Consider the following 26,501-nt stretch of genomic DNA (forward strand, 5'->3'; position numbering starts at 1 on the left):
GTTTTTGGGTGACAGGTTCCCTTTGAAGACAACTTTTTGCCTTCATATTTTAGGTCTATTTGTCTTTGATCAGAATGTACCTTTCTCCACCTGATGTGCATTGTCTGGGTCCAATTAAAATTAAACTGGAAGAGCCAAAGCCAAACATTGCTGCTGCCTTAGCAGTGTTGGAGCAGCATCATGCAAAACTGAATACAACAAAGGTAAAGAATTTCAGATACACGCCACTACTCAGAACGGTAAATTAAGCATGTTTGCCTTCCTCTCAAATAAGAGAATTACACTCACAGAGTTTAAAGGGAACCTGTGACCGGGATTTGGGGTATAGAGCTGAGGACATGGGTTGCTAGATGGTCGCTAGCACATCCACAATACCCAGTCCCCATAGCTCTGTGTGCTTTTTTTGTGTAAAAAAAAACGATTTTATAACATGTGCAAATTAACCTGAGATGAGTCAGGGACAGGACTCATCTCAGGGTAATTTGCATATGTATCAAATCAGGTTTTTTTACACAATAAAAGCACACAGAGCTATGGGAACTGAATATTGCGGATGTGCTAGCGGCGATATAGCAACCCATGTCCTCAGCTCTATACACAAAATCCCAGTGACAGGTTCCCTTTAAATTCATTTAGACAACACAGGACGAGCATTTAATCTCTAATGCTGTATTAACACTAGCATCATGGCTTCTATTTCAGGATGGAGCCATAACAGCTATGCTGGATAGGTTTGCTTATGGCTGACAAATCATGACAGAAGAGGATTTTTCATTTTTGAATTTTCGTTTCCCTCCCTGCCTTCCCAGAGCCATAAAGAGCCATAACTTATTTTTTATATATTATTTTTTTCTATTCACATAGCCGTATGAGGGCTTGTCTTTTGCTGGATAAGTTGTACTTTCTAATGGAGCCACTTAATATCGCATACGATATAGTAGGAAGGTGGCAAAAAAATCCAAATGGGGTGGAATTGGAAAAAAATGCAATTCTAAAATGGTATTATGGGTTTTGTCTCTACATCTTTGCCTTGCAGTAAAACTGACCTGTTACCTTCATTCTCTATACCACATTTATATAGTTTTTCTTAATAAAAAATTTATAAATACTAAAAATAACTTTGAAAATAAATATATATTTTTTCTTTTCATCGCCACATTCTGACCCCCATAACTTATTTTATAGTTAAGTGTGGAGGCTCATTTTTTGCGGGATAATCTGTAGTTTTTATTGATACCATTTTGGGGTATGAGTGACTTTTTGATCACATTATATACATTTTTTTGGGTAAGTGAAGCAATTTACCTTCCTATTCCATCTATATTTACTGAAGTAAAGAATATTGCATTGAACTGACTTCCATTTCTATATAAAAATAAAGATCTGGACTACTTAACATAGTACATAAGGCCAAAAAAAGACATTTGTCCATCCAGTTCAACCTGTCATCCTGCAAGTTGATCCAGAGGAAGGCAAAAAAATCTGCAGTACTATGCATATATTACTGTAGATAATAGTCCAAAAACAGGGTGACAGATTTTCTTTAAGAGGACCTACTTCTGTTTGATCTCACAGTGCTTGTAATGGACTAAAATAAGGATTTTCATTGTATACATACTTCAACTGATTAAAGGGAACCTGTCATCCACTTTATGCTGCCCATACTATCGCCAGAATAAAGTAGAGACAGGTGAGTTGATTTCAGCGGTCTGTCATTTATAAGTTAAAAGTAAGTGGTTGCCGAGAACCAACATCACAATCATTGCAGACTGGGCCTGGAAAAGAGTCACAGCCACCTGAGAAGAGTCATGATTATTCAGGAATTCCTGCTCTCCCACCTGCTGATGACTGACAGTCTTCTACCTAGTTTTCTCACTTTTTCTCTAGGAGAGAACTGCCAATCATCAGCAGATGGGCGAGAGCAGGAGATTATGAATAACCATGACTCTTCTCAGGTAGATTTGACTCTTTTCAAGGCCTGGGCTGCAATGATTATGATGCTGGTTCTTGGCAACCACTGACTTTTAGCTCATGAGTGACACACCGCTGAAATCAGCATTTCTGTCACTATTTTATGCTGCCCTCAGTGAGTTCATGACAGGTTCCCTTTAAAGCACGGTTTTTCTTTTGTTGGTCCAAGGCTCTCAAATTATGATATTTTTTCCTAATAATGCCAATAAAGTGTTTGGTGAGGTTCTTATTGCACCCAAACCCCGCTCCTTTCTGTCCCCAGCCCCTTGTTGCTTTATCTCTGCCTGGCTTAGAGAGGGGCTATAAATTATATCGGAAAACTATCAAAATGTATCTTTATCACATTGATAAATCTTGCATCAGTGTGGCACATGTTTACTACAGATTTTGAAACCATTTTGACAAATTAATTTTACATTATGATTGTGTGCAGGCCATAGACTTATTACCAGCAAACACAGAGATTCGAGAGATCCAGATCTTTCTGGAGAAAGTATTGGAGGAGAATGCTCAAAGGAAGAGATTCAATCAAGTTCTGAAGAATCTGCTGCATGCTGAGTTTTTGAGAGTAAGTCCTCAATCAAACACAGAAAGGACCTACATTTCCAAATCTATGCTTTCTAGAACTCTTTGTGTTGGCATGTTTTAACTTTTCCTGCAAGGGTTTATGGACCGTTTTCACACCACTGATATGCACCAATAAAACATGAAAATAAGAGATTCACATTATACTTCATACCCATGTATTTTCTGAAGAAAGTAGACTCCTGGCACTTTGTAAAAATACCATCCAGCATACACATGGCGCCTCAGTGCAATTTTGCATCAAGTGCAGTGTGGCTAAAAGCATGACGTAAGCAGAGCCTAAATAGCTTGTATTCAGCTACCTCCAGCAGTCCCATAGAGATGAATAGAGCAGCCATGGGAATTTATTTGAGAGGGGCCCATGTTATTCAAGGTTCTGGTTCTCATGATTTATTGATAAAGGTCCCCCACCAGCTTCACTACGTCTGCCAAGTTGGAATTGTAAGATCTTGTGGTTTTTAGGGAGCATATAAAACATTAGTGCTAGAAGCAATAACTCCAGTATGGTTTTAATCTGAAGTTGGATGGAGGACAAGCAGGTCACCATCCACCTTTCTATATATAACATAGTGTTATCCATTTGGTTTAATGGGGTTGTCCAGGCTTTTGCGATTGATGACCTATACTCAGTATAGGTCATCGTTATCAGATCAGCGGGGGTATTGGACCGCTGACCATAGACAACAGAAGCAGCCAGGAAGAGAGAAGGGAGACTGTGCACAGTGTCATACAGCTGATCGGCGGGGGTGCCGGGAGTTAGACCCCCGCACAATCTGATATTGATGACCTATCCTGAGGATCAGTCATCAATGGTAAAAGCCCAGATAACCCCTTTCAGAATATATTCGGTTGAATATAGTTGTTAAAGGACTGTTTGAACCAAACATACTCACATGGGGTTACGTGAAGATAGAAAAAAACATATCTAGCACTTCATAGAAAAAACTTTCAATCTTTATTAATAAATAGCATAAATATATACAGATATTTATGTTAGGTCATCCATGCTAAAACAAATAGGAACATTCCTGTGAGGACATATAGTGAACAAACTTTTAATGACATTATACAAAAGTCACAGATCAATCAAAACTCACATATATTGAGAAGTGTGGGCAAATCACCCATGTGTATTTTTATGGAGTGGTAGACATGTTTTTCTTGATAGGAATTTGAATATCCAGGACCTTTACATATGGATATTAGAAATGAGCGAATTTCTTGAAATTCATTTTGTGTCTGATTCAGTAAATTTTTCACAAAATTCAAATGAATCAAAATTGCAAATGAATCATATATGCTCCAATTGGTCTGAAAATTGGTGTATGGCAATTTGGCGTTAAGAAACCGTGTGTTTAAAAACACACTGTGCTGTTGCATTTTCAATTTAGAAACATTCCAAAAATTGTACACTAATTTTAGCTACAGGGCCCTTTGACATTTGTGTACTCCCTTGGCCATACAATATAGAACATGATGGCATACAGACAGCACCATTGGCATGATGGTAGCAGCCATACAGTATGGAACATGATGGTTGGCACACAGCAGCAGTGGCATGATGGTGCACAGTCAGCATTGGCAGATCTACTCATTGGCCTCAGCCGGAGGCGTGTGAAAATCTTCACAGATGCATGCTTCGTTCATTTTGACAAAAGTTTTTACACTGACAGAGGACAACTTTATTCTTTTGAGTGTAACAATGTCATGTGCCATGCTGAAAACCCTTTATTTTTTTATCAAACACAATGCACATCATGTTTACAGTGTCTAAAACAGTTTAGACCTATTAGTATTGTATTGACATGACAATCATAATTGACCCATAAGTATTAATCAAGTGCAAGCCCCAACTAACTCCCCCCTCCCCCCACCCCTCACGAGACAATCACAGTAACAGTTGGTTGACAGAGATCAAGGAAGAAGAGGAGAAATAAAGATTCAGGGTTGGCTCCCTGAAGAAAAGGAGAGTGAAGGGGCTAGTAGCAAGGCCCAATTATCAGCACATATCCTTAGATTTAGGTATACACCACAATGTAATAACTCCAGGTTCCCTAGTATCATACTCCCCCCTCTACCCCCCCCCCCCCCCCCGCCCCCCTCAATTATGGATGCATAAGTTCCCTAGTAAGTGTCAACCACAGACTGCAGATTCCAGATTGATCAATCCAGGGTGCCCAAATAGAGGTGGTTTCACTTGAGATAGACCCCTCTTTCCAGTCTCATAACAACATTCAGTCTTGCTGTACTCTGCTATAAGAGGAGGCAGTGGTTGTATCCACTTGACTGCCAGTGTTTTACGTGCCTGGTGCAGCATTCTATTTATTCCTATAATAATAGGCGTCTGTAGTTCATCAGATTCAAAAATGCAGAGTTGGCACATTTTAGAATCAAGAGGGAAATCTGCACTATACACTTTGTTAATTAGCTGTATTACCTCACTCCAATATACTCTTAATGCACAGCATCTCCATAGCATATGTAATAGATGAGTCTCTGACTCTCTGCATTTTGGACAACATGAGTCTCTCCTCTATATCCAATCTCAAACAGAAATAGCAGGGTTTAATACACCCTATGGATCAAACAGAAATAGCAGGGGTTTTTACACCCAATGGATCAAAAACAGCTGGGACAATCTAGCAGCTTCACTCAGGGATAGGCTCGGGTTTCTCAGTTTGCAGATTTTCATCAGCCTGGCACGGCACATAAAAAAATGACTATATCAGCCGATACTGAACTAGCTGCTGCTGTGTCATCTCCTGTTTGTGGTAACAGAAATGGCAAGAGGTGGGTAACTATGTGGGTAATAACTATGTGGGGGCAGAAAGGGGCCTCCTGGTCAGACCGGCATCATACACAGTGTACTGTTTCCTGGTAATAAAGCAATTTGGCTTCCCTTTTTGTAACAGGAAAACATTCCACCAATTTGCTTTGACAGTGAGGTTCTAAAGGCATGGCTATCCAGTAGTTATCAGATTGTGTGATGGCAAGGATTCACCTTTCATTTTATAAGTGAGCAAGCATACAGCTTGCAGTTGTCGCCAGTGTCCTTGAGAACCCAATTCTTTCTGGCTATGCCCCCCACTGAGGTGATTAGTCATCATAGCTGGTGTTATCATCATCAGTAGCCTTGTCCAACTGCACAAGTGACTTCTGCTCCTCCTCCAGTGGTATTTCCTCATCTTCCAGTTCCTGCTCCATGGAACTTTATCCATGCGAGTCCCCAACAGCTACAGGGCGGCCAGCAAGATACGTAAGCTGTTCTTCCACCCTCCCTTGTTGCATCAGTGTGAGCGCCCACTCTAATATAAATATCAAGAATAAAAATATAAAGGGGATGACATTGTTGCTCCCTACTGAATTGGTGTGGTGCATGATGAAATAATTCACAGTTTACGCTGCTTGTACAAACCCTATGTGGATTAAGCAGTGCAGTGGCAGACCATTCAGCCGCTGCAAGTCAAGGAGGGAGTTCCTTGCCACATATGAATGGCTGAATTGTGAGCATAGTATCCAGGACATGACCACCACCCTCAGCAAGCCATTGCACTTTTAAAAAAGCATTGCACAATTAAATGTACAGTATCACATGCGCCATGCAGGGAGCATGTGTTATTTCCCCCAAATGCAGCGTGGTCACAATGTTTCTGCCATTGTAACTGACCACCTTGCCAAGTTGTAGTTGGCAGGGAGATAGCCAGTGGGATGTTGCTGCTTGATGCAGTTTAGCAAGTAACTAGGCTGATTAACTCTAACACAGCATGGCAGTGCTTCACTTTACACACACGATAGGGAGGGGAAGTAGAAGCGATACTCTGCCCTGATTCAGTTTGGGATGGGATAATATACATGGAGGAGGATGTAGAAGAGGCGGATAATACTTTCACACTTGCGCTAGGTGCGGATCCATCTGGTATCTGCACAGACGGATCCGCACCTATAAATGCAAATGAGGGTATCCGTTCAGTGCGGATCCATCTGCATAACAGCTTTTTCAGATCTGAGTTTTGACGATCGTGAAAGCTCAGATCCGACAGTATATTCTAACACAGAGGCGTTCCCATAGTGATGGGGATGCTTCAAGTTAGAAAATACTAAGAACTGTGTACATAACTGCCCCCTGCTGCCTGGCACCACCCGATCTCCTACAGGGGGCTGTGATCCGCACAATTAACCTCTCAGGTGCCGCACCTGAGGGGTTAATTGTGCGGATTCCAGCCCCCTGATCGGGTGCTGCCAGGCAGCAGGGGCCAGACCCCCCTCCCTCCCCAGTATCAAAAGCATTGGTGGCCAGTGCAGCCCCCCCTCCCTCCCCAGTATTAAAAGCATTGGTGGCCAGTGTAGCCCCCCTCCCTCCCTCCCCAGTATTAAAAGCATTGGTGGCCAGTGCGCCCCTCTCCCTCCCTCCCCAGTATTAAAAGCATTGGTGGCAGCGGCAACAGGCTAACAACCCCCCCATCATTGGTGGCAGCGGAGCTCCGATCGGACGCTAATGCAGTCCTGGCTGCCATGGTTACTTAGCTTATACTTACCTGCGCTGTCTGTGGCCGGCCGGCGCTCCTCCTACTGGTAAGTGACAGGTCTGTGTGATGCGCCGCACTGGCCACCAATGTTTTTAATACTGGGGTGGGAGGGAGATGGGTCTGGCCCCTGATGCCTGGCAGCACCCGATCAGGGGGCTGAGATCCGCACAATTAACCCCTCAGGTGCGGCACCTGAGGGGTTAATTGTGCGGATCACAGCCCCCTGTAAAAGATCGGGTGGTGCCAGGCAGCAGGGGGCAGTTATGTACACAGTTCTTAGTATATTCTAACTTGAAGCATCCCCATCACTATGGGAACGCCTCTGTGTTAGAATATACTGTCGGATCTGAGTTTTCAAGATCTAACTCGAATCCAATGGTATATTCTAACACAGAGGCATTCCCATGGTGATGGGGACGCTTCAAGTTAAAATATACCATCGGATTGGAGAAAACTCCTATCTGATGGTATATTAATACGGACTTCCTGACTTTACATTGAAAGTCAATGGGGGACGGATCCGTTTACAATTGCACCAATATTGTCAATGTAAACGGATCCGTCCCCATTGACTTCCATTGTAAGTCAGGACGGATCCGTTCGGCTCCGCACCGCCAGGCGGACACCAAAACGCTTCCAGCAGCATTTTGGTGTCCGCCTCCAGAGCGGAATGGAGGTGGAACGGAGCCAAACTGATGCATTCTAAATGGATCCGCATCCATTCAGAATGCATTGGGGCTGAACTGATCCGTTTGGGGCCGCTTGTGAGAGCCTTGAAACCGCTCTCACAGACGGACCCTGAAACGCCAGTGTGAGAGTAGCCTGAGCACTGAAGTGTAAAAACCAGAAACGTGAATGTGTCAACAGCACCTGGCCTTGTTGCTGCAGTGCTGCCTTGAAAAGCATTGACCCAGGAAAGACATGTACAGTCCCTGCCCGTAACAGCAGCTCCAGGTGTCCACAGTGGTGTGAGTCTTGCTGTGCAGCTAGCTTTGCAAGAAATAGGGGACAACTACACTGCAAGATATGTCGTGCAACAATTTTTATAATGGTAGTCCGTGGTGACAGTCACAGAAAAATCAATCTTGTATGGGTTTTATGCGACTGTTGTGCCGCAGTCGCAGCATGTCACAGGGCGACACCATAGACTACCATTATAAACATTGTTGCGCGACTTTGGTGCGACAAAATGTAGCCGTGTAGACCTAGCCTTAGTCTTAGCAGTAATTGCTGATGATGATGAGAAGGACACTGTACTGCATGTGGATGATGTCTAGCTGCTGCAGAGGAGACTGGGAGGAGAACACTCTTGTCGCTCTAGCTGGCAGCCACTTCTATTTTCCCACAGTAACTGGTGATGCCACATCATGCGCTGCAATAAAGCTGTGGTGCCTACCTTTGTGTTTGAACACCCACAGCTTTTTTTCAGCCTGCAGATCTTGGACACTGCAACACTTTTGTCTTTGCAGATCTTGGACACTGCAACACTTTTGTCTTCTGGCACTGTGGAGAAAAAACTGCCAGATGGCAGATACTCACACAGAGCTAGCAGTGGCTGAGCTTGGCTTAAGTCTTGCATGTTTGGAGCCAGTGCCCACAGTATCAGCAGCATCACCAGTTCCCGAGCTGACAGTAATAAAAGCAGATCTAGCCCTCAGTTTTTTGGGAGGTTCTGGCCATACATTGCTCTATTACTACTAGTGCCACCACTCTCCTCCTCTGATGTTACTGCCTTAGCACCCCGATCCATCTCCCAGGACCTGTCCAACACACAATCATGATCATACTCACCCTTCTTTACACTTATATGAGACTGTGATTTGTCACTGTGGGTTTCTTGCCCCCCCTTCCAATTCCCTGCTCTGTATTTGCTCAGAGTGCCACTGTCGCCACCCCTCCCCTTCCACCACCCTGACTACTGGTCCCACTACTACTACCACCAACACAGCTATGCATGGGGTCATCCACATACTCCTTATGGTAGTTCAAATATTGACTGTTCTCACAAAAATCATCAACAGGGAGACTATCTTCCAAAGTATATGTGGTTTTGTTGCCTCTTCAGAAGGAGCCCCATCAGGAGGGAGCAATGAAGACAGAGAAGATGCAACTGAAAGGTTTTTCTGGGGTTGTAAGGAAGAGCAGGAGGAATGATGTGACTAGTAATGAGCGAATTAAGCTTGGTATCCTAGATCCAAAGTCGATTCTTTCAAAACTTTGTTTTAATGCTGTACATGGCATGTTGTCAGACTCTGAAGGGAGATCGACAGCATCCTGCTGTGACTGAGAGGAGGAGTGAGCCCGTCCAGTTCACAATCTTGTCCTCTATTTCCTTAAAATTAATAATGTAGCACCCATTGGAAGCGAGGGAGAACTGTCGCCTATTACCGGTTAGATGGCTGGTGACGCTACTAGCCACATTCTAACTCTCTGATGACGAGGCCAGGATCTTTAATTTTACAATCTTCCATTTTCAAGACATTTTATTATGAGGACTGTAAATGAAAACAGATTTGGTATATAAATTATTAAATGGTACTTGCAAAATTGCAATTGTTATTTGTAATTTATAGACTGAAGCACAATTAAATGTCCCTTCCCTTCCAACAGACTGCACACTGGTATTCACAATTTTATTTGGTAGCGATGGAGTTTTTTCAGTAAAATGTGTTTGAACTAAACTGTATTATGCAGTATTGCATTCACCAACATAGGTATAAGAATGTAATTTTTGCTATAAAATCTCTTTGAAATGCCAGATATGATACAGTAATGCATTCATTAACACTGGTATGAGAATAAACAAAGAATAGGTGGCTGACTGTCTGGTGATAATGGAATTGGTGCTCGTATCCAAATCTGACTCGCCCAGTCAGAGAAAGAGAATTGTACAATAGTTGCTATATTTATGACAGGCACTCAATATATGGAATCACAGATCACCTCCTATGATTTTTCACAAAAGGTTTATTTCCAAATTCTTCAGAACAAATAAAACTACTTAAAATATACACAAAAATTAACATTAAAATAAAATTGCATTAAAGGGGTTATCCTATCTTAGACAATGGGGGCATATCGCTGGGACCCGCACCTACAAGGAGAACGGAGCGGAGAAAGTGGAGGAGGGCGCACTGCGTATGCACAGCCGCCCTCAATTCATTTCTATGGAGCCGCTGAAAATAGCCGAGCGCTGGCTCGGCTATTTCCGTCGGCCCCATAGAAAAGAATGGGAGCGGTGGCCGGGCATGCGTGGTGCACTCCCATTCACTTCAATGGGAGAGGCGGGGAGCTGTGCTTGGTGGTGGACGGACCCTGGGAAACCCGGGGTCCTCCAGCCACAACTCTCCCTGGCTCTGTTCTCGTTGTAGGTGCAGGTCCCAGAGGTAGGACCCGCACCTATCAGACAATGGGGGCATATCCTAGCGATATGCCCCCATTGTCTAAGATGGGATAACCCCTTTAAATAAAATAATAGAACCAAATAATAAGACCATAAAATCCCCTCTGAAATGCTGCTAATTGCACTTCACGCAGGTATTGCCTAATCTAGATCTTTCAGTTCATATACTTAAACCTGTAAGGCCATCTTAATACTTGTATCATTCCCCCAAAAGTTTAATTAATTTCCAGGAGTTGGGTTAGTCTGTGGTGAACGTTGGTAATATGCACTCACAGTGAAGGAGGTTTAATAATAGTTTGTTGACTACAATCTCCACACTTATTATGTGGTTCCAGTATCAAACATTCACCTTTATCGTGTGAAAATTACGTTAAACTTCCACCTTGTTGTATCTTATCAATATCCAGGACATCACATAAGTAATAATTAGAACTTTTTAAAAGTCCTTGTCTGTCCTTACTGTCCTTGTCTGTCTGTCTCCAATTGTGGTGTCCCACGTGGATGGAAGTACAGACTCACCTATGTCCCGTTGTGTGTTCGCCGGGCAATTAAATGAACAGGTGAAGTTGTGAACTGACTAGAGCTCAGCGTCCCACGTGGTTCCTCAGCATCCCACGTGTTTTGTTGAATCGCTATGTTCACTTGTGCTGCAGGTTTCCTTTTCAAGCTTCTCGGGAGCGCTCCACTGAAGCAGTTTTGGCATAACTTTTTTTTTTTCAATTTATTGTCTTTTTACAGTCCCAGGTATACTTTATCTACACCATACACATTTTGGTGCGCATACTTGCTCCTTCCTCAGTGGTCAACAAGTTATATTAGGAAATCCTATTCTCTTCACAATTGTTTTAAATTTCTAATGTACTTCATGTGGTGTTTATGAAAATATTTTATAGAAAAAATACTATAGTGTCAATAAGCGATTACCCTGTTTTATGTTTTGAAATATTCATGGACTGTTCTTCATAATTGTACAGGTACAGGAGGAGAGGATTTCCCATCAGCAAGTCAAATGTGTTATAACGGAAGAAAAGATTTGTAGTGTTTGCAAGAAAAAGATTGGAAACAGGTGAAGGAATGTAGAAGCACTTTGGGGGAGATTAATCATCTCCCACGAACAAGAAAAGTGTTTTTTTTTTAAGTTGCAGGCTGTGTGTTTGTGAATTTTTAACTCCTTAATGACCTAGGATGAGAATGCTCATCCTAAATGGCTGGTACTTTGCGCCCCAGGACAAGCATTCTCGTCCTGCTGTCATTCCCCCCCCCCCCCCCATGTGCGCTGCTGCGATCAGCAGCACGGATCCGGCTGTTACTGACAGCCGGATCCGTGCTGCATCAACCAGCATTGGTGATAACGCCAATGACGGTGGATTAACCCCTCATATGCCGCGGTCAGCGCTGACCGCGGCATATGGGAGGTTTGCGTTCCCTCTCCTTAGCCATCGGGTCCCCGCACTGGGGCTGGCCAACTACGGAAGCCCAGGAGATCCAGCCTGAGTAAGACGCTGACAGTTCAATTCAGTACAATACAGAATGTAGTGTACTGAATTGAGACGGGGATCAAACCCTGAAAAGGTGAAGTCCCACAGTGGGACGAATATAAAAAGTAAAGAAAAGTGAAAAAAGTGTTTTGTTATAATACAAAAAATGTAAAGTTTCAAGTAAAAAAAAAACGTCCTTTTCCCAAAATAAAGTAAAGAAAAATTGTAAAAAATAGGGAAAAAAAGAAAAGTAGACATATTAAATATCTCTGCGTCCGTATCGACCGGCTCTATAAAAATATCACATGACCTTACCCCTCAGATGAACACCTTTTAAAAAATTAATTAAAAATTGTGCTAAAAAACATTTTTTTTCACCTTAGCGATCAAAGCGATCAAAAAGGCGTATGCCCCCCAAAATAGTACCAATCTAGCCGTTGCCTCATCCCGCAAAAAAAATTGCCACTACCTAAGACAATGGCCCAAAAAAAAAAAAAATAACTATGGTTTAGACTATGGAGACACTAAAACATGATTTTTTATTTTTTTTTGTTTCAAAAATGCTTTTATTTTGTTAAATGTAAAAAAATTGACATATTGGGTATCACCGAGTCCGTAACAACCTGGTCTATAAAAATACCACATAACCTAACCCCTCAGGTGAACACCGTAAAAAAAAATATATGGTGTCAAAAAACCCATTTCTTGTCTCCTTGCATCACAAAAAGTGTAATAGAAAGAAAGAAATCAAAAAGTCATATGCACCCCAAAATAGTGCCAATCAAACTGTCATCTCATCCCGCAAAAATTATACCCTACTTAAGACTATCGCATTAAAAAAATATATATATATGGCTCTCAGGCTATGGAGACATTAAAACATGATTATTATTTTTTGTTTCTAGAATATTATTGTGTAAAACTTAAATAGATAAAATAAATCATACATATTAGGTATTGCCACGCCTGTAACAATCTGCTCTATAAAAATATCACATGGCCTAACCCCTCAGATGAACACAGTAAAAATAAAAAAAAAAAAGCTATTTTTTTTGTCACCTTACTTTACAAAAAGTGTAATAATAGTAAGAGATCAAAAAGTCATACGCACCCCAAAATCATACCAATCAAACCGTTATCTCATCCCGCAAAAAAAAAAAAAAAAAAAATAGGGCTCTCAGAATATGGAGACACTAAAATATGATTTTTTCAAATTCAAAAATGCTGTTATTGTGTAAAACTTAAATAAATAAAAAAAGTATACATATTGGGTATCGCCACGTCCGTAAGAACCTGCTATATACAAATATCACATGACCTAACGCCTCAGGTGAACACCGTAAAAAAAATATATATATATGATAGTGTGTCAAAGAAGCCATTTTTTGTCACCTTACATTTCAAAAAGTGTAATACCAAGCGATCAAAAAGTCATACGCACCCTAAAATAGTACCAATCAAACCAGCATCTCAAACCGAAAAAAATTAGACCCTACATAAGACTGTCACCCAAAAAATAAAAATAAACTATGGCTTTCAGAATATGTAGACACTTTTTTTTTAAATGCTTTATTATGCAAAACTTAAAACAAAAAAAATAAAAAGTAGTCCTATTTGGTATTGTCGCGTCCATAACAACCTGCTCTATAAAAATAGCACATGATTTAACCTGTCAGATGAACATTGTAAATAACAAAAAATAAAAACTGTGCCAAAACAGCTATTTTTTTGTTACCTTGCCTCACAAAAAGTGTAATATAGAGCAACCAAAAATCATATGTACCCTAAAATAGTACTAACAAAACTGCCACCTTATCCTGTAGTTTCCAGTTTGGAGTTTCTACTCTAGGGGTGCATCAGGGGGTCTTCAAATGTGAAAGCTTAAAATTAAACCAGTGAAATCTGCCTTTTCAAAAACCATATGGTGTTCCTTTCCTTCTGCGCCCTGCCATGTGCCCGTATAGCAGTTCACGACCACATATGGGGTGTTTCTGTAAACTACAGAATCAGGGCAATAAATATTGAGTTTTGCTTGGCTGTTAACACTTGCTTTGTTAGTGGAAAAAAATTGATTAAAATGGAAAATCTTCCCAAAAAGTCAAATTCTGAAATTTCGTCTCCATTTCCCTTTAATTCTTGTGTAACACCTAAAGGGTTAACAAAGTTTGTAAAAATCAGTTTTGAAAACCTTGAGGGGTGTAGTTTCTAGAATGGGGTCATTTTGGTTTTGGGTTGTTTCTATTATGTAAGCCTCACAAAGTGACTTCAGACCTGAACTGGTCCTTAAGAAGTGGGTTTTGGACATTTTCTGAAAAATTTCAAGATTTGCTTCTAAACTTCTAACGTCCCCAAAAAATAAAATGGCATTCACAAAATGATCCAAACATGAAGTAGACATATGGGGAATGTAAAGTACGTAATAACTATTTTTGGAGTTATTACTATCTATTATAAAAGTAGAGAAATTTAAATTTGGAAATTTGCTAAGTTTTTTTTTGAAAAATTGGTAAATTTGGTATTCTTTTTTATAAATGAAAATGATTTTTTTTAACTCCATTTTACCACTGTCATGAAGTACAATATGTGATGAGAAAATAGAATGGCCTGAATAAGTAAAAGCGTTTTTAAAGTTATCACCACATAAAGTAACACCTGTCATATTTGCTAAAAATGTAAGGTGTTAAATGCAAGCTTTCTGAAAGAAAAAGACAGGGTGTGACGAGGACTGGAAAGGGGCATGGCCAACCCCCAAGAAAAATGTATCTTTATTTTCAACACTTTCCTGATGCAAATGAAGCCAGAAATCTACGACATTCCTGTTTAGATGAGCAGATTGCTGGAGGATGCGCATCGATTATCACGAGGCCTGCGCCCCGTTATAAATTAGGGACATCCTCCGACAGCGCAGGAGATATCAAGACCAGCTCAGAAAGTGCCTGGCTTGATAAATCTTCCATTTTGTGTTATGTTGAAACACATACTAAGGCCCTTTGACACTGACCGATTATTGTCAGAATTTTCTTGCCTCCACTTATTTGTTACACTAATTGGCTACTGTGAATAAAACAGAATATTTACAGTAAAACTATAATTTATTGTTGATCTTGAACATTCACACTGCAATAAAAGTAATTCTTATCAACAGTGCAAGGTTATACTAATAGAAATGTCCATCTGATCCTTGCATCTACTTATCATTTATTTGTGGTTTAAAAAATCAGTGACATCACCTAGTATTTTAGATGCATCATAAATGAGAAGAGGTCAAATGGAAAGTGAAAAAGAGTTCATATAAATTAGGGCTTACACACCCGGCCATAGTACAGACTTGTTTTGTATATACCTAATTTAAATCTATAGCTTCTGTATGCCAATATCTTATCAGTGAGAGTGTCTGACTTATGGCAGAACTTTCCAGTCATCTATTTAAAGAGGCCACAGAGCTCCTTTTTCTCCTAGGAGAATGATGTCATGTTCATTGGTCACTCGGCCTATTTCCAGCTTAGTCCCATGCAAGTGATATGGCCCTTATATGGCTCCAAGAGCTAATCGGTGGGCGTGTTGGGAGTTGGACCCCCTTCAATCAGATATTGATGACCTTTCCTGAGGATAGGCCATCAATATTGAACTCCCCTTTAACCTAGCATACACCTTTTTTTGGTAAATCTCCCCAGAATATTTTAAAGTAGGCATGTTTATGATAGGAGTCATCAGTAACAAGGAGTGGGATTTACCAGATATATAACATGGTGTTTTTGACTTCTGTTTTTGTTCTGTTCACAGTGCATTTGCTCGCTATCCAAATGGTGTGGTTGTTCATTACTTCTGTGCCAAGGATGTCAGCTCTGTGGACTCTTGAAGATCTTTCTATGCGCTGTACAGATAAAAATATTGTCCAAAGACTGCAGAGGTTCCATGAAGCTGTTACATAAAAGCGTGCTCTTGCACTGGCAATTGGACCTGCATATTGCATATTTTGTAATTCAGGCGCTGACTGTTTGAGACCTTTTAATTTCATGTAATAGACTTTCTGCCATTGCAATTCTGATAAGTTTTACTGTCAGTCTTGTTATATTGACTACCACTGTAATGTTTTTGACAGATTTTTGCACACTGTTCTTTCTGTAAATGAAGATTGATGTAGATGGTTTCAAGAAGGATGTATGCTTAAAACTGTAAAGATTTGTTAATGTATGTACATAGAACTTTATAACAGGATGTGATATATCATTATCCCACAGAATTTGTACGGTATTCTGTTTATTCAGCTACAGGAGAGTTCAAATTATGTAAACACTCTGACAATGATAATTCCTAGTATTTTACTCCAATAGAATAATGAAGCCTGTACCATATAAAGAGAAAATATTTTTTAAGGAAAGTATTAATAGTTTGTCCATTTATATTCACCTTATCATTGCTTTAAGCAATGCAGTTTTTTACTCTTACTAAGAGAGTAATTATGGATAAAGGAAACTAGTTTGCCTGTTATCATTGGTTACCATGTTGTTTGAATTGCCATTTTCTGTTTTTGGATTGCTGAATAAACGTGCACCAGACTACATTTTTATGTCGTAAATTATTTTAGTTCAGTGGTAGAAATCAATGACAAGCTGCTAAATAGTTAATATTTTAGGCATTTACACTGACAAGCAAAAGGGTAACAATGTTTTGAACTTTTGACTTTCATGCTCCATATTAGGGATGAGCGAATCGACTTCAGATGAAACATCGGAAGTCGATTCGCATAAAACTTTATTCTAATACTGTACGGAGCAGGAGCTCCGTACACCATTAGAATGTATTGGCTCCAAAGAGCCGAAGTTATTGCTTTGCAAAGTCTCGCGAGACTTCGAGTAATAACTTCATAAATGAATTTGTACTGTAAAAAACAATTCCCAAACTCAGGTTCGGTTCCAAGGTACCACAAGGGAGCTCTGTACAGTATTAGAACGAAGTTTTATGCGAATCGACTTTGTACGTTTCACCTGAAGTCGATTCGCTCACCCCTACTCCATATCTCCCCACCCACTACAGCTTTGAACGTGAAACTACCATCATTTTATAGACATAAACTGGACTGGCAACTATTTAGCATACGATTTAGTTATGCAGATTATTGTCATATAAATGCATTGTTACTGTTCTTGCTCTTAAAATTCTAAATAAAAGCGCGTGGCTAGGCTGCCGGAGGACATGGCTGCTTGATTGTAGAGCTCTTGGCATACAGCGGCAAAACGCAGGAGAGTCTCGCTTCACATAAGCCCAAACTTGACAAAGCAGCGGGGATTTACCCACAGAAGATGGGGAAAACAAAATGGGTGCTCCCCAGGATCACGAACAACCTGGAAAAGTACTTTGATTAGGAGCGGGGGGGAAAATGGCGCCGAAGTGCAGGACCACAGTACCAGCCCGGCCACAGAGCAAAGAGCTTCCCCTGTGTAGACACCCCGTCGGGATCTCCAGTCTCTGACCAGGAAATACAGCTCTCGCAAAACTTTTCCGAACCCTCATTACCTTTGACACCGGAGGTCCTTAAGGCGCCACAGGAGGGAACACAGAAAAGGCAAGATGGCAGTCAGCCACACAGCAAAGCGCTTCAGCTGCTCGGACACCCCAGTCAGAATCTCCAGTCTCTGATCAGGAAATACAGCTCTCGCAGAACTTTTCCGAACCCTCATTACCTCCGACACAAGAGGACCTTAAGGCGCCACAGGAGGGAGCACAGAAAAGGCAAGATGGCAGTCAGGCAAGAGGGAACAACAACTCACCGTTCTGTAGCCTGCAGCAGCAAAGACCGTGGCTGGAGACACAACAGGGCATAAGCCAGGCTGGTGCACTGACAGATAAGGCACTAATAGATAATTCCCCACATGTAGTACAGATGTCAGAATCGATTTATGGACTTTACTACCACCGACAAACTAGCATCAGAAGCTACCCTTAAACATATGCTTTGTCGCACTGAAAACATCCTTACAGGCAGACATGGCGCAACTCCTAGTCCCTCTATCAACATCTATTTAAAACCTAGAAGATAGGGTACAGCATATAGAAAGTAAAATGAGAGAATGTTACCTCTTAGAATAAATTATTGATGCGCATAATAATATGGCGGATGAAGTGGAATCTCTAAAATAGCGGACATGGAAGACCTCTCCCGCCTCTACAACATAAAATTCAGCTGAATACCAGACACAGTGTCTACTAACGAGCTTCAACTATATCTTTACAAGTTATTGTCAGTGCTTCTACCTGATACTACAACCCAGGACATGATAATAGACACATGGTGCCAAAACCACAATTTCTAGACAAGGACATACCCCAGGATACACTGGCTAGGATCCATTTTTTCCATACTAATCTATCACCCCCCTTCCAAGCGGTCAAGTTATTTACTGATGTATCCGCAGCAACAGTCCGCCAAAGAAGATCTCTTATCCCTATCACAGCAGCACTACGCAATCATAATATAGCATATAGATGGGGTTACCCGCTGAAACTTCTCAGATCTGCAGAGGGAGCAACACACGTAGGGAAGTCTTTTGAAAAAGGGAAGAAACTCCTCCAAGAATGGAAAATTCACATTGAACCTCAGAAAGACAAGAGGGACTAAGCTCTCCCACTTATACGTAGAGAATCAAACACTGTCCCCCAAAGCAGAACCCGCAAGAGATGACTCCTATTCAACTATCAATATACCAGGGCACGTGGAGTCTTCGGAATCTCTAGTAACTATATGGAACTTTTCCCCCAAGTTACCGTAAGCAGTATTATACCATATTGGTTTTCAATTACAGGTTAATTATTTACAATTGTTTTGAATTATCAGTTTATGCTCTTATTCAAGCTCTCCAGTTTATGTCATAACATGCAGTACTATATTTGTGGGTTAAATGGAGATTCAAATTATGTCACAATGTCAAGGGGTTAAATAGCCCTCAAAAGAGAGCCTATGCCTGGAGGGAGGCGATAGCCGCAAAAGCGGACGTCTTTTGCGTACAGGAGTCACATCTGATACAAATAGACGCCCACCGTGTAAAGCATTGCCTTATCCAACCATAGTACTCGCACATAACACTAAGAAAACAAAAGGTGTCTTAATAGCCTTGAGAAACACACTGGCTATTTCTGTAATTTCCCAACATATAGATCATAAGGGCAGATATATTATTTTGGTATGTTCTATTAACAAATAACCTACACCCTTTATATATATGCTCCCAACTCATATCAAATGGTATTTTTGCGAAGAGTTATGAAAAAGGTAAAGGTCATGAAAAAAGGCAAATTGATTATATGCGGGGATTTCAATACCATAGTGGACCCTTCAATCGATTCCACCAATACCTGTCACAGAACAGAGAAGGGCATGTCAACAGTGTTACAAGCAGAGGGACTCTTTGACATCTGGCGGGCCCAACACAGCACAGAAAGGGACTATACATACTTTTCTCCCTCACATTCGTCCTACTCACGCATAGACCTATTTTTAGTAGACTGTACAACCCTGTTCCACACAATATCCACCACAATAGGCCTCATACAGTGGTCGGACTGCTCCCCAATAACCCTATCTGTAAAGGAACAATCCCAGACACAAAGGGCCCCGGTGTGGAGGAATAACACCCTTAATAATGAGCCACAAGAGATATTCCCAAGAATTAAGAGAAGCCCTAGTAGAATATTTTGAGCTCAATAAGGGTTCTGTGACGGACCTCTACATTGTTTGGCAAGCACACAAAGCATATATTACAGGACTAATGATTAAAATAGGACACCAGGAGAAGAAAGCTAGAGAAAGGGAAATAGAGAACGTTAAAGCTAAATCGTCCTCTTTAGAACAGGCTAATAAGCAACATCTAACATATTCCCATAAAGCAGAAATAGCGTCAGAAAGAGAAAAGCTGAGGGGCCTCCTCTTGTTTAATTATGAGAAAGCCCTATCTCGCACAAAAGCTAGATATTATGCACAAAGTAACAAGGCTTGCAAGCTTGCAAAAATCAACACAAACCAGATCCCAAATCTCCCATATCTTACATCTTCACACCAAAGGATAATTAACGGACCCTAGAGATATAATAGTGGACCAATTTAGATCATATTATGAACAACATTACAATCTATGAACAACATTACAATCTACCGGACTCCTATTCCACGTTAGTAAACAAATTTGTAGAAAAGGCAAACCTTCGTTCTATTTCCAAATCCAAACTAGTGGATCTCAATGATCCCATTGCGGAGAAGGAAATTGAGAACGTGATCAAATCCCTACCAGTGAGAAAATCCCCAGGCCCAGACGGCCTGTCAGGGAAATATTAGATACAATTAATGAAGCCACTATTTACCTAATTTCCTTTCTATATACCAGAGAGCGGCCAAAGGAATACCCCTTCCAATAGAAATGCAAATGGCACTTATAATTACGCTTCCTAAACCGATAATATTCCTCAAAATTTTCAGCCCATATCACTGCTTAATGCAGATATAAAAATGTTCTCTAAATTGGTTGTAAATCGCTTAGCCACAGTATTGCTTTCACTTATTAAAACAGATCAAACAGGCTTTGTTAAAGGCCGCCAGGTTGCAGATAATACCAGAAGACTACTAAATATCTTTAATTATGCAGAACTGAAGAGAATTCCACTCCTTGCCATAACCTTAGATGCAGAGAGGGCTTTTGATGGGCTCAGTTGGTCATATAGCAAAAATGTAAAGTAAGCGAGCACTCACTCTATGGCATCAATTTGTATAAATTTATTAAAGCAATATATTAAAAATAAACTAAAATAGATCAGCCGGATTCTAAAATGTTAGCAGCATATATAGGGAAAGCCTCTATTGGAATAATTGGCAGCAACAAGAAAGCAGCAATAGGATATCACAATGGTAGCTGCATAGAAGATTATATAAATAAGATATCAAATAAATAAATACATTTAGAAATAGTGGTAACAATTATCAAAGTGTATAGAAGGTGATATCAAGAGAAGGTGCTATAAATTCAATGTGTCAAACACAAGTCCATACTATATGTGACTCTCCTGATTCTTATCCACGGAAAAACTGATTACGTGCAATAAATAAAACACTCCAATTGATGTGACAAAGATATGTGAAACTTGTGCTTCTTAGTTGTTAGCTGTATGCTGATAGATACTTATGTTGCTTCCTTTTATATAATTCAGGTACAACCGCTGATGGAAAAATCATCCCAACAATCACTGGATGCATAAAAACTGCAACATCTAGCTTTTCAGCGTATATGTGTCTCAGTAGATGTATTGGATATAGCAATTCATCCAGTATATCTATAAGTCAACGGAACCAGAGATTCTTAACCACCTCCCGACCGCTGTACGCGTATATGCGTCCGGGAGGTGGTTGCTTTATTCCTCCTGGACGCATATACGCGTCTTCTCGTGAGACGCGAGATTTCCTGTGAACGCGCGCGCACAGGCGCGCGCGCTCACAGGAACGGAAGGTAAGCGAGTGGATCTCCAGCCTGCCAGCGGCGATCGCTCGCTGGCAGGCTGGAGATCCGAATTTTTTAACCCCTAACAGGTATATTAGACGCTGTTTTCGTAACAGCGTCTAATATACCTCCTACCTGGTCCTCTGGTGGTCCCTTTTGTTAGGATCGACCACCAGAGGACTCAGGTAGGTCAGTACAGTCCCACCAAACACCACACTACACTACACTACACCCCCCCCCCCCGTCACTTATTAACCCCTTATAAACCCCTGATCACCCATGATCACCCCATATAAACTCCCTGATCACCCCCCTGTCATTGATCACCGCCCTGTCATTGATCACCCCCCTGTCAGGCTCCGTTCAGACGTCTGCATGATTTTTACGGATCGGATCCATGGATACATGGATCGGATCCGTAAAAATCATGCGGACGTCTGAATGGAGCCTTACAGGGGGGTGATCAATGACAGGGGGGTGATCAATGACAGGGGGTGATCAGGGAGTGTATATGGGTGATCACCCGCCTGTCATTGATCACCCCCCTGTAAGGCTCCATTCAGACGTCCGCATGATTTTTACGGATCCATGGATACATGATCCATGGATCCGTAAAAATCATGCGGACGTCTGAATGGAGCCTTACAGGGGGGTGATCAATGACAGGCGGGTGATCACCCATATACACTCCCTGATCACCCCCTGTCATTGATCACCCCCCTGTCATTGATCACCCCCCTGTAAGGCTCCATTCAGACGTCCGCATGATTTTTACGGATCCGATCCATGTATCCATGGATCCGTAAAAATCATGCGGACGTCTGAATGGAGCCTTACAGGGGGGTGATCAATGACAGGCGGGTGATCACCCATATACACTCCCTGATCACCCCCTGTCATTGATCACCCCCCTGTCATTGATCACCCCCCTGTAAGGCTCCATTCAGACGTCCGCATGATTTTTACGGATCCGATCCATGTATCCATGGATCCGTAAAAATCATGCGGACGTATGAATGGAGCCTTACAGGGGGGGTGATCAGTGACAGGGGGGTGATCACCCTGATCACCCCCTGTCATTGATAACCCCCCTGTAAGGCTCCATTCAGACGTCCGCATGCGTTTTGTGGATCCGATCCATGTATCCATGGATCCGTAAAAAATCATGCGGATGTCTGAATGGAGCCTTACAGGGGGGGTGATCAGTGACAGGGGGGTGATCACCCTGATCATCCCCTGTCATTGATAACCCCCCTGTAAGGCTCCATTCAGACGTCCGCATGCGTTTTGTGGATCCGATCCATGTATCCATGGATCCGTAAAAAATCATGCGGATGTCTGAATGGAGCCTTACAGGGGGGGTGATCAGTGACAGGGGGGTGATCACCCTGATCACCCCCTGTCATTGATAACCCCCCTGTAAGGCTCCATTCAGACGTCCGCATGCGTTCTGTGGATCCGATCCATGTATCCATGGATCCGTAAAAAATCATGCGGATGTCTGAATGGAGCCTTACAGGGGGGGTGATCAGTGACAGGGGGGTGATCACCCTGATCATCCCCTGTCATTGATAACCCCCCTGTAAGGCTCCATTCAGACGTCCGCATGCGTTTTGTGGATCCGATCCATGGATCCGTAAAAAATCATGCGGATGTCTGAATGGAGCCTTACAGGGGGGGTGATCAGTGACAGGGGGGTGATCACCCTGATCACCCCCTGTCATTGATAACCCCCCTGTAAGGCTCCATTCAGACGTCCGCATGCGTTCTGTGGATCCGATCCATGTATCCATGGATCCGTAAAAAATCATGCGGACGTCTGAATGGAGCCTTACAGGGGGGGTGATCAGTGACAGGGGGGTGATCACCCTGATCACCCTGATCACCCCCTGTCATTGATAACCCCCCTGTAAGGCTCCATTCAGACGTCCGCATGCGTTCTGTGGATCCTATCCATGGATCCGTAAAAAATCATGCGGATGTCTGAATGGAGCCTTAAAGGGGGGGTGATCAGTGACAGGGGGGTGATTACCCTGATCACCCCCTGTCATTGATAACCCCCCTGTAAGGCTCCATTCAGACGTCCGCATGCGTTCTGTGGATCCGATCCATGTATCCATGGATCCGTAAAAAATCATGCGGATGTCTGAATGGAGCCTTACAGGGGGGGTGATCAGTGACAGGGGGGTGATCACCTGATTACCCTGATCACCCCCCTGTCATTGATAACCCCCCTGTAAGGCTCCATTCAGACGTCCGCATGCGTTCTGTGGATCCGATCCATGTATCCATGGATCCGTAAAAAATCATGCGGATGTCTGAATGGAGCCTTACAGGGGGGGTGATCAATGACAGGGGGGTGATCAGGGAGTCTATATGGGTGATCACCCCCCTGTCATTGATCACCCCCCTGTCATTGATCACCCCCCCTGTCATTGATAACCCCCCTGTAAGGCTCCATTCAGACGTCCGCATGCGTTCTGTGGATCCGATCCATGTATCCATGGATCCGTAAAAAATCATGCGGATGTCTGAATGGAGCCTTACAGGGGGGGTGATCAATGACAGGGGGTGATCAGGGAGTCTATATGGGTGATCACCCCCCTGTCATTGATCACCCCCCCCCTGGTAAGGCTCCATTCAGACATTTTTTTTGGCACAAGTTAGCGGAAATTTTTTGTTTGTTTTTGTTTTTTCTTACAAAGTCTCATATTCCACTAACTTGTGTCAAAAAATAAAATCTCACATGGACGCACCATACCCCTCACGGAATCCAAATGCGTAAACATTTTTAGACATTTATATTCCAGACTTCTTCTCACGCTTTAGGGCCCCTAAAAAGCCAGAGCAGTATAAATACCCCACATGTGACCCCATTTCGGAAAGAAGACACCCCAAGGTATTCCGTGAGGGGCATATTGAGTCCATGAAAGATTGAAATTTTTGTCCTAAGTTAGCGGAAAGTGAGACTTTGTGAGAAAAAAACAAAAAAAAAATCAATATCCGCTAACTTATGCAAAAAATAAATAAAATTCTAGGAACTCGCCATGCCCCTCATTGAATACCTTGGGGTGTCTTCTTTCCAAAGTGGGGTCACATGTGGGGTATTTATACTGCCCTGGCTTTTTAGGGGCCCGAAAGTGTGAGAAGAAGTCTGGGATCCAAATGTCTAAAAATGCCCTCCTAAAAGGAATTTGGGCCCCTTTGCGCATCTAGGCTGCAAAAAAGTGTCACACATGTGGTATCGCCGTACTCAGGAGAAGTTGGGGAATGTGTTTTGGGGTGTCATTTTACATATACCCATGCTGGGTGAGAAAAATATCTTGGTCAAATTCCAACTTTGTATAAAAAAATGGGAAAAGTTGTCTTTTGCCAAGATATTTCTCTCACCCATCATGGGTATATGTAAAATGACCCCCCAAAACACATTGCCCAACTTCTCCTGAGTACGGCGATACCACATGTGTGACACTTTTTTGCAGCCAAGGTGGGCAAAGGGGCACCTTTCGGATTTCGCAGGCCATTTTTTACACATTTTGATTGCAAGGTACTTCTTACACATTTGGGCCCCTAAATTGCCAGGGCAGTATAACTACGCCACAAGTGACCCCATTTTGGAAAGAAGACACCCGAAGGTATTCCGTGGGGGGCACGGCGAGTTCCTAGAATTTTTTATTTTTTGTCACAATTTAGCGGAAAATGATGATTTTTCTTTTTTTTTCTTTTTTCCTTACAAAGTCTCATATTCCACTAACTTGCGACAAAAAATAAAAAATTCTAGGAACTCGCCATGCCCCTCACGGAATACCTTGGGGTGTCTTCTTTCCAAAATGGGGTAGTTATACTGCCCTGGCAATTTAGGGGCCCAAATGTGTGAGAAGAACTTTGCAATCAAAATGTGTAAAAAATGCCCTGCAAAATCCGAAAGGTGCACTTTGGAATATGTGCCCCTTTGCCCACCTTGGCAGCAAAAAAGTGTGACACATCTGGTATCGCCGTACTCAGGAGAAGTTGGGCAATGTGTTTTGGGGTGTCATTTTACATATACCCATGCTGGGTGAGAAAAATATCTTGGTCAAATGCCAACTTTGTATAAAAAAATGGGAAAAGTTGTCTTTTGCCAAGATATTTCTCTCACCCAGCATGGGTATATGTAAAATGACACCCCAAATCACATTCCCCAACTTCTCCTGAGTACGGCGATACCAGATGTGTGACACTTTTTGATGCCAATGTGGGCAAAGGGGCGCATATTCCAAAGTGCACCTTTCGGATTTCACCGGTCATTTTTTACACATTTTGATTGCAAAGTTCTTCTCACACATTTGGGCCCCTAAATTGCCAGGGCAGTATAACTACCCCACAAGTGACCCCATTTTGGAAAGAAGACACCCCAAGGTATTCTGTGAGGGGCATGGTGAGTTCCTAGAATTTTTTATTTTTTGTCGCAAGTTAGTGGAATATGAGACTTTGTAAGAAAAAAAATATAAAAAAATTATCATCATTTTCCGCTAACTTGTGACAAAAAATAAAAAGTTCTATGAACTCACTATGCCCATCAGCGAATACCTTAGGGTGTCTACTTTCCGAAATGGGGTCATTTGTGGGGTTTGTCTACTGTTTGGGCATTGTAGAACCTCAGGAAACATGACAGGTGCTCAGAAAGTCAGAGCTGTTTCAAAAAGCGGAAATTCACATTTTTGTACCATAGTTTGTAAATGCTATAACTTTTACCCAAACCATTTTTTTTTTTGCCCAAACATTTTTTTTTTTATCAAAGACATGTAGAACAATAAATTTGGCGAAAAATTTATATATGGATGTCGTTTTTTTTTGCAAAATTTTACAGCTGATAGTGAAAAATGTCATTTTTTTGCAAAAAAATCGTTACATTTTGATTAATAACAAAAAGAGTAAAAATGCCAGCAGCAATGAAATACCACCAAATGAAAGCTCTATTAGTGAGAAGAAAAGGAGGTAAAATTCATTTGGGTGGTAAGTTGCATGACCGAGCGATAAACGGTGAAAGCAGTGTAGTGCCGAAGTGTAAAAAGTG

The 26,501-nt window shown here is 41.8% G+C and overlaps 1 protein-coding gene across 2 annotated transcripts in view; it reads left to right on the forward strand.

The window, feature by feature from the left end:
* Nucleotides 1-16,525, forward strand: part of VPS39 (VPS39 subunit of HOPS complex) — a 251,793-nt gene extending 235,268 nt beyond the window's left edge. For both annotated transcript variants that reach the window (XM_044271213.1, XM_044271214.1), the window contains exons 22-25: nt 54-203; nt 2,405-2,539; nt 11,460-11,551; nt 15,747-16,525. In XM_044271213.1, the coding sequence (XP_044127148.1) occupies nt 54-203; nt 2,405-2,539; nt 11,460-11,551; nt 15,747-15,822 (453 nt within the window). In that variant the 3' untranslated portion in view covers nt 15,823-16,525. The remainder of the gene's footprint in view (nt 1-53; nt 204-2,404; nt 2,540-11,459; nt 11,552-15,746) is intronic.
* Nucleotides 16,526-26,501: the final 9,976 nt, after the last annotated feature.

Source organism: Bufo gargarizans, chromosome 11, assembly GCF_014858855.1.
Source record: "Bufo gargarizans isolate SCDJY-AF-19 chromosome 11, ASM1485885v1, whole genome shotgun sequence".
Lineage (NCBI taxonomy): Eukaryota > Metazoa > Chordata > Amphibia > Anura > Bufonidae > Bufo > Bufo gargarizans.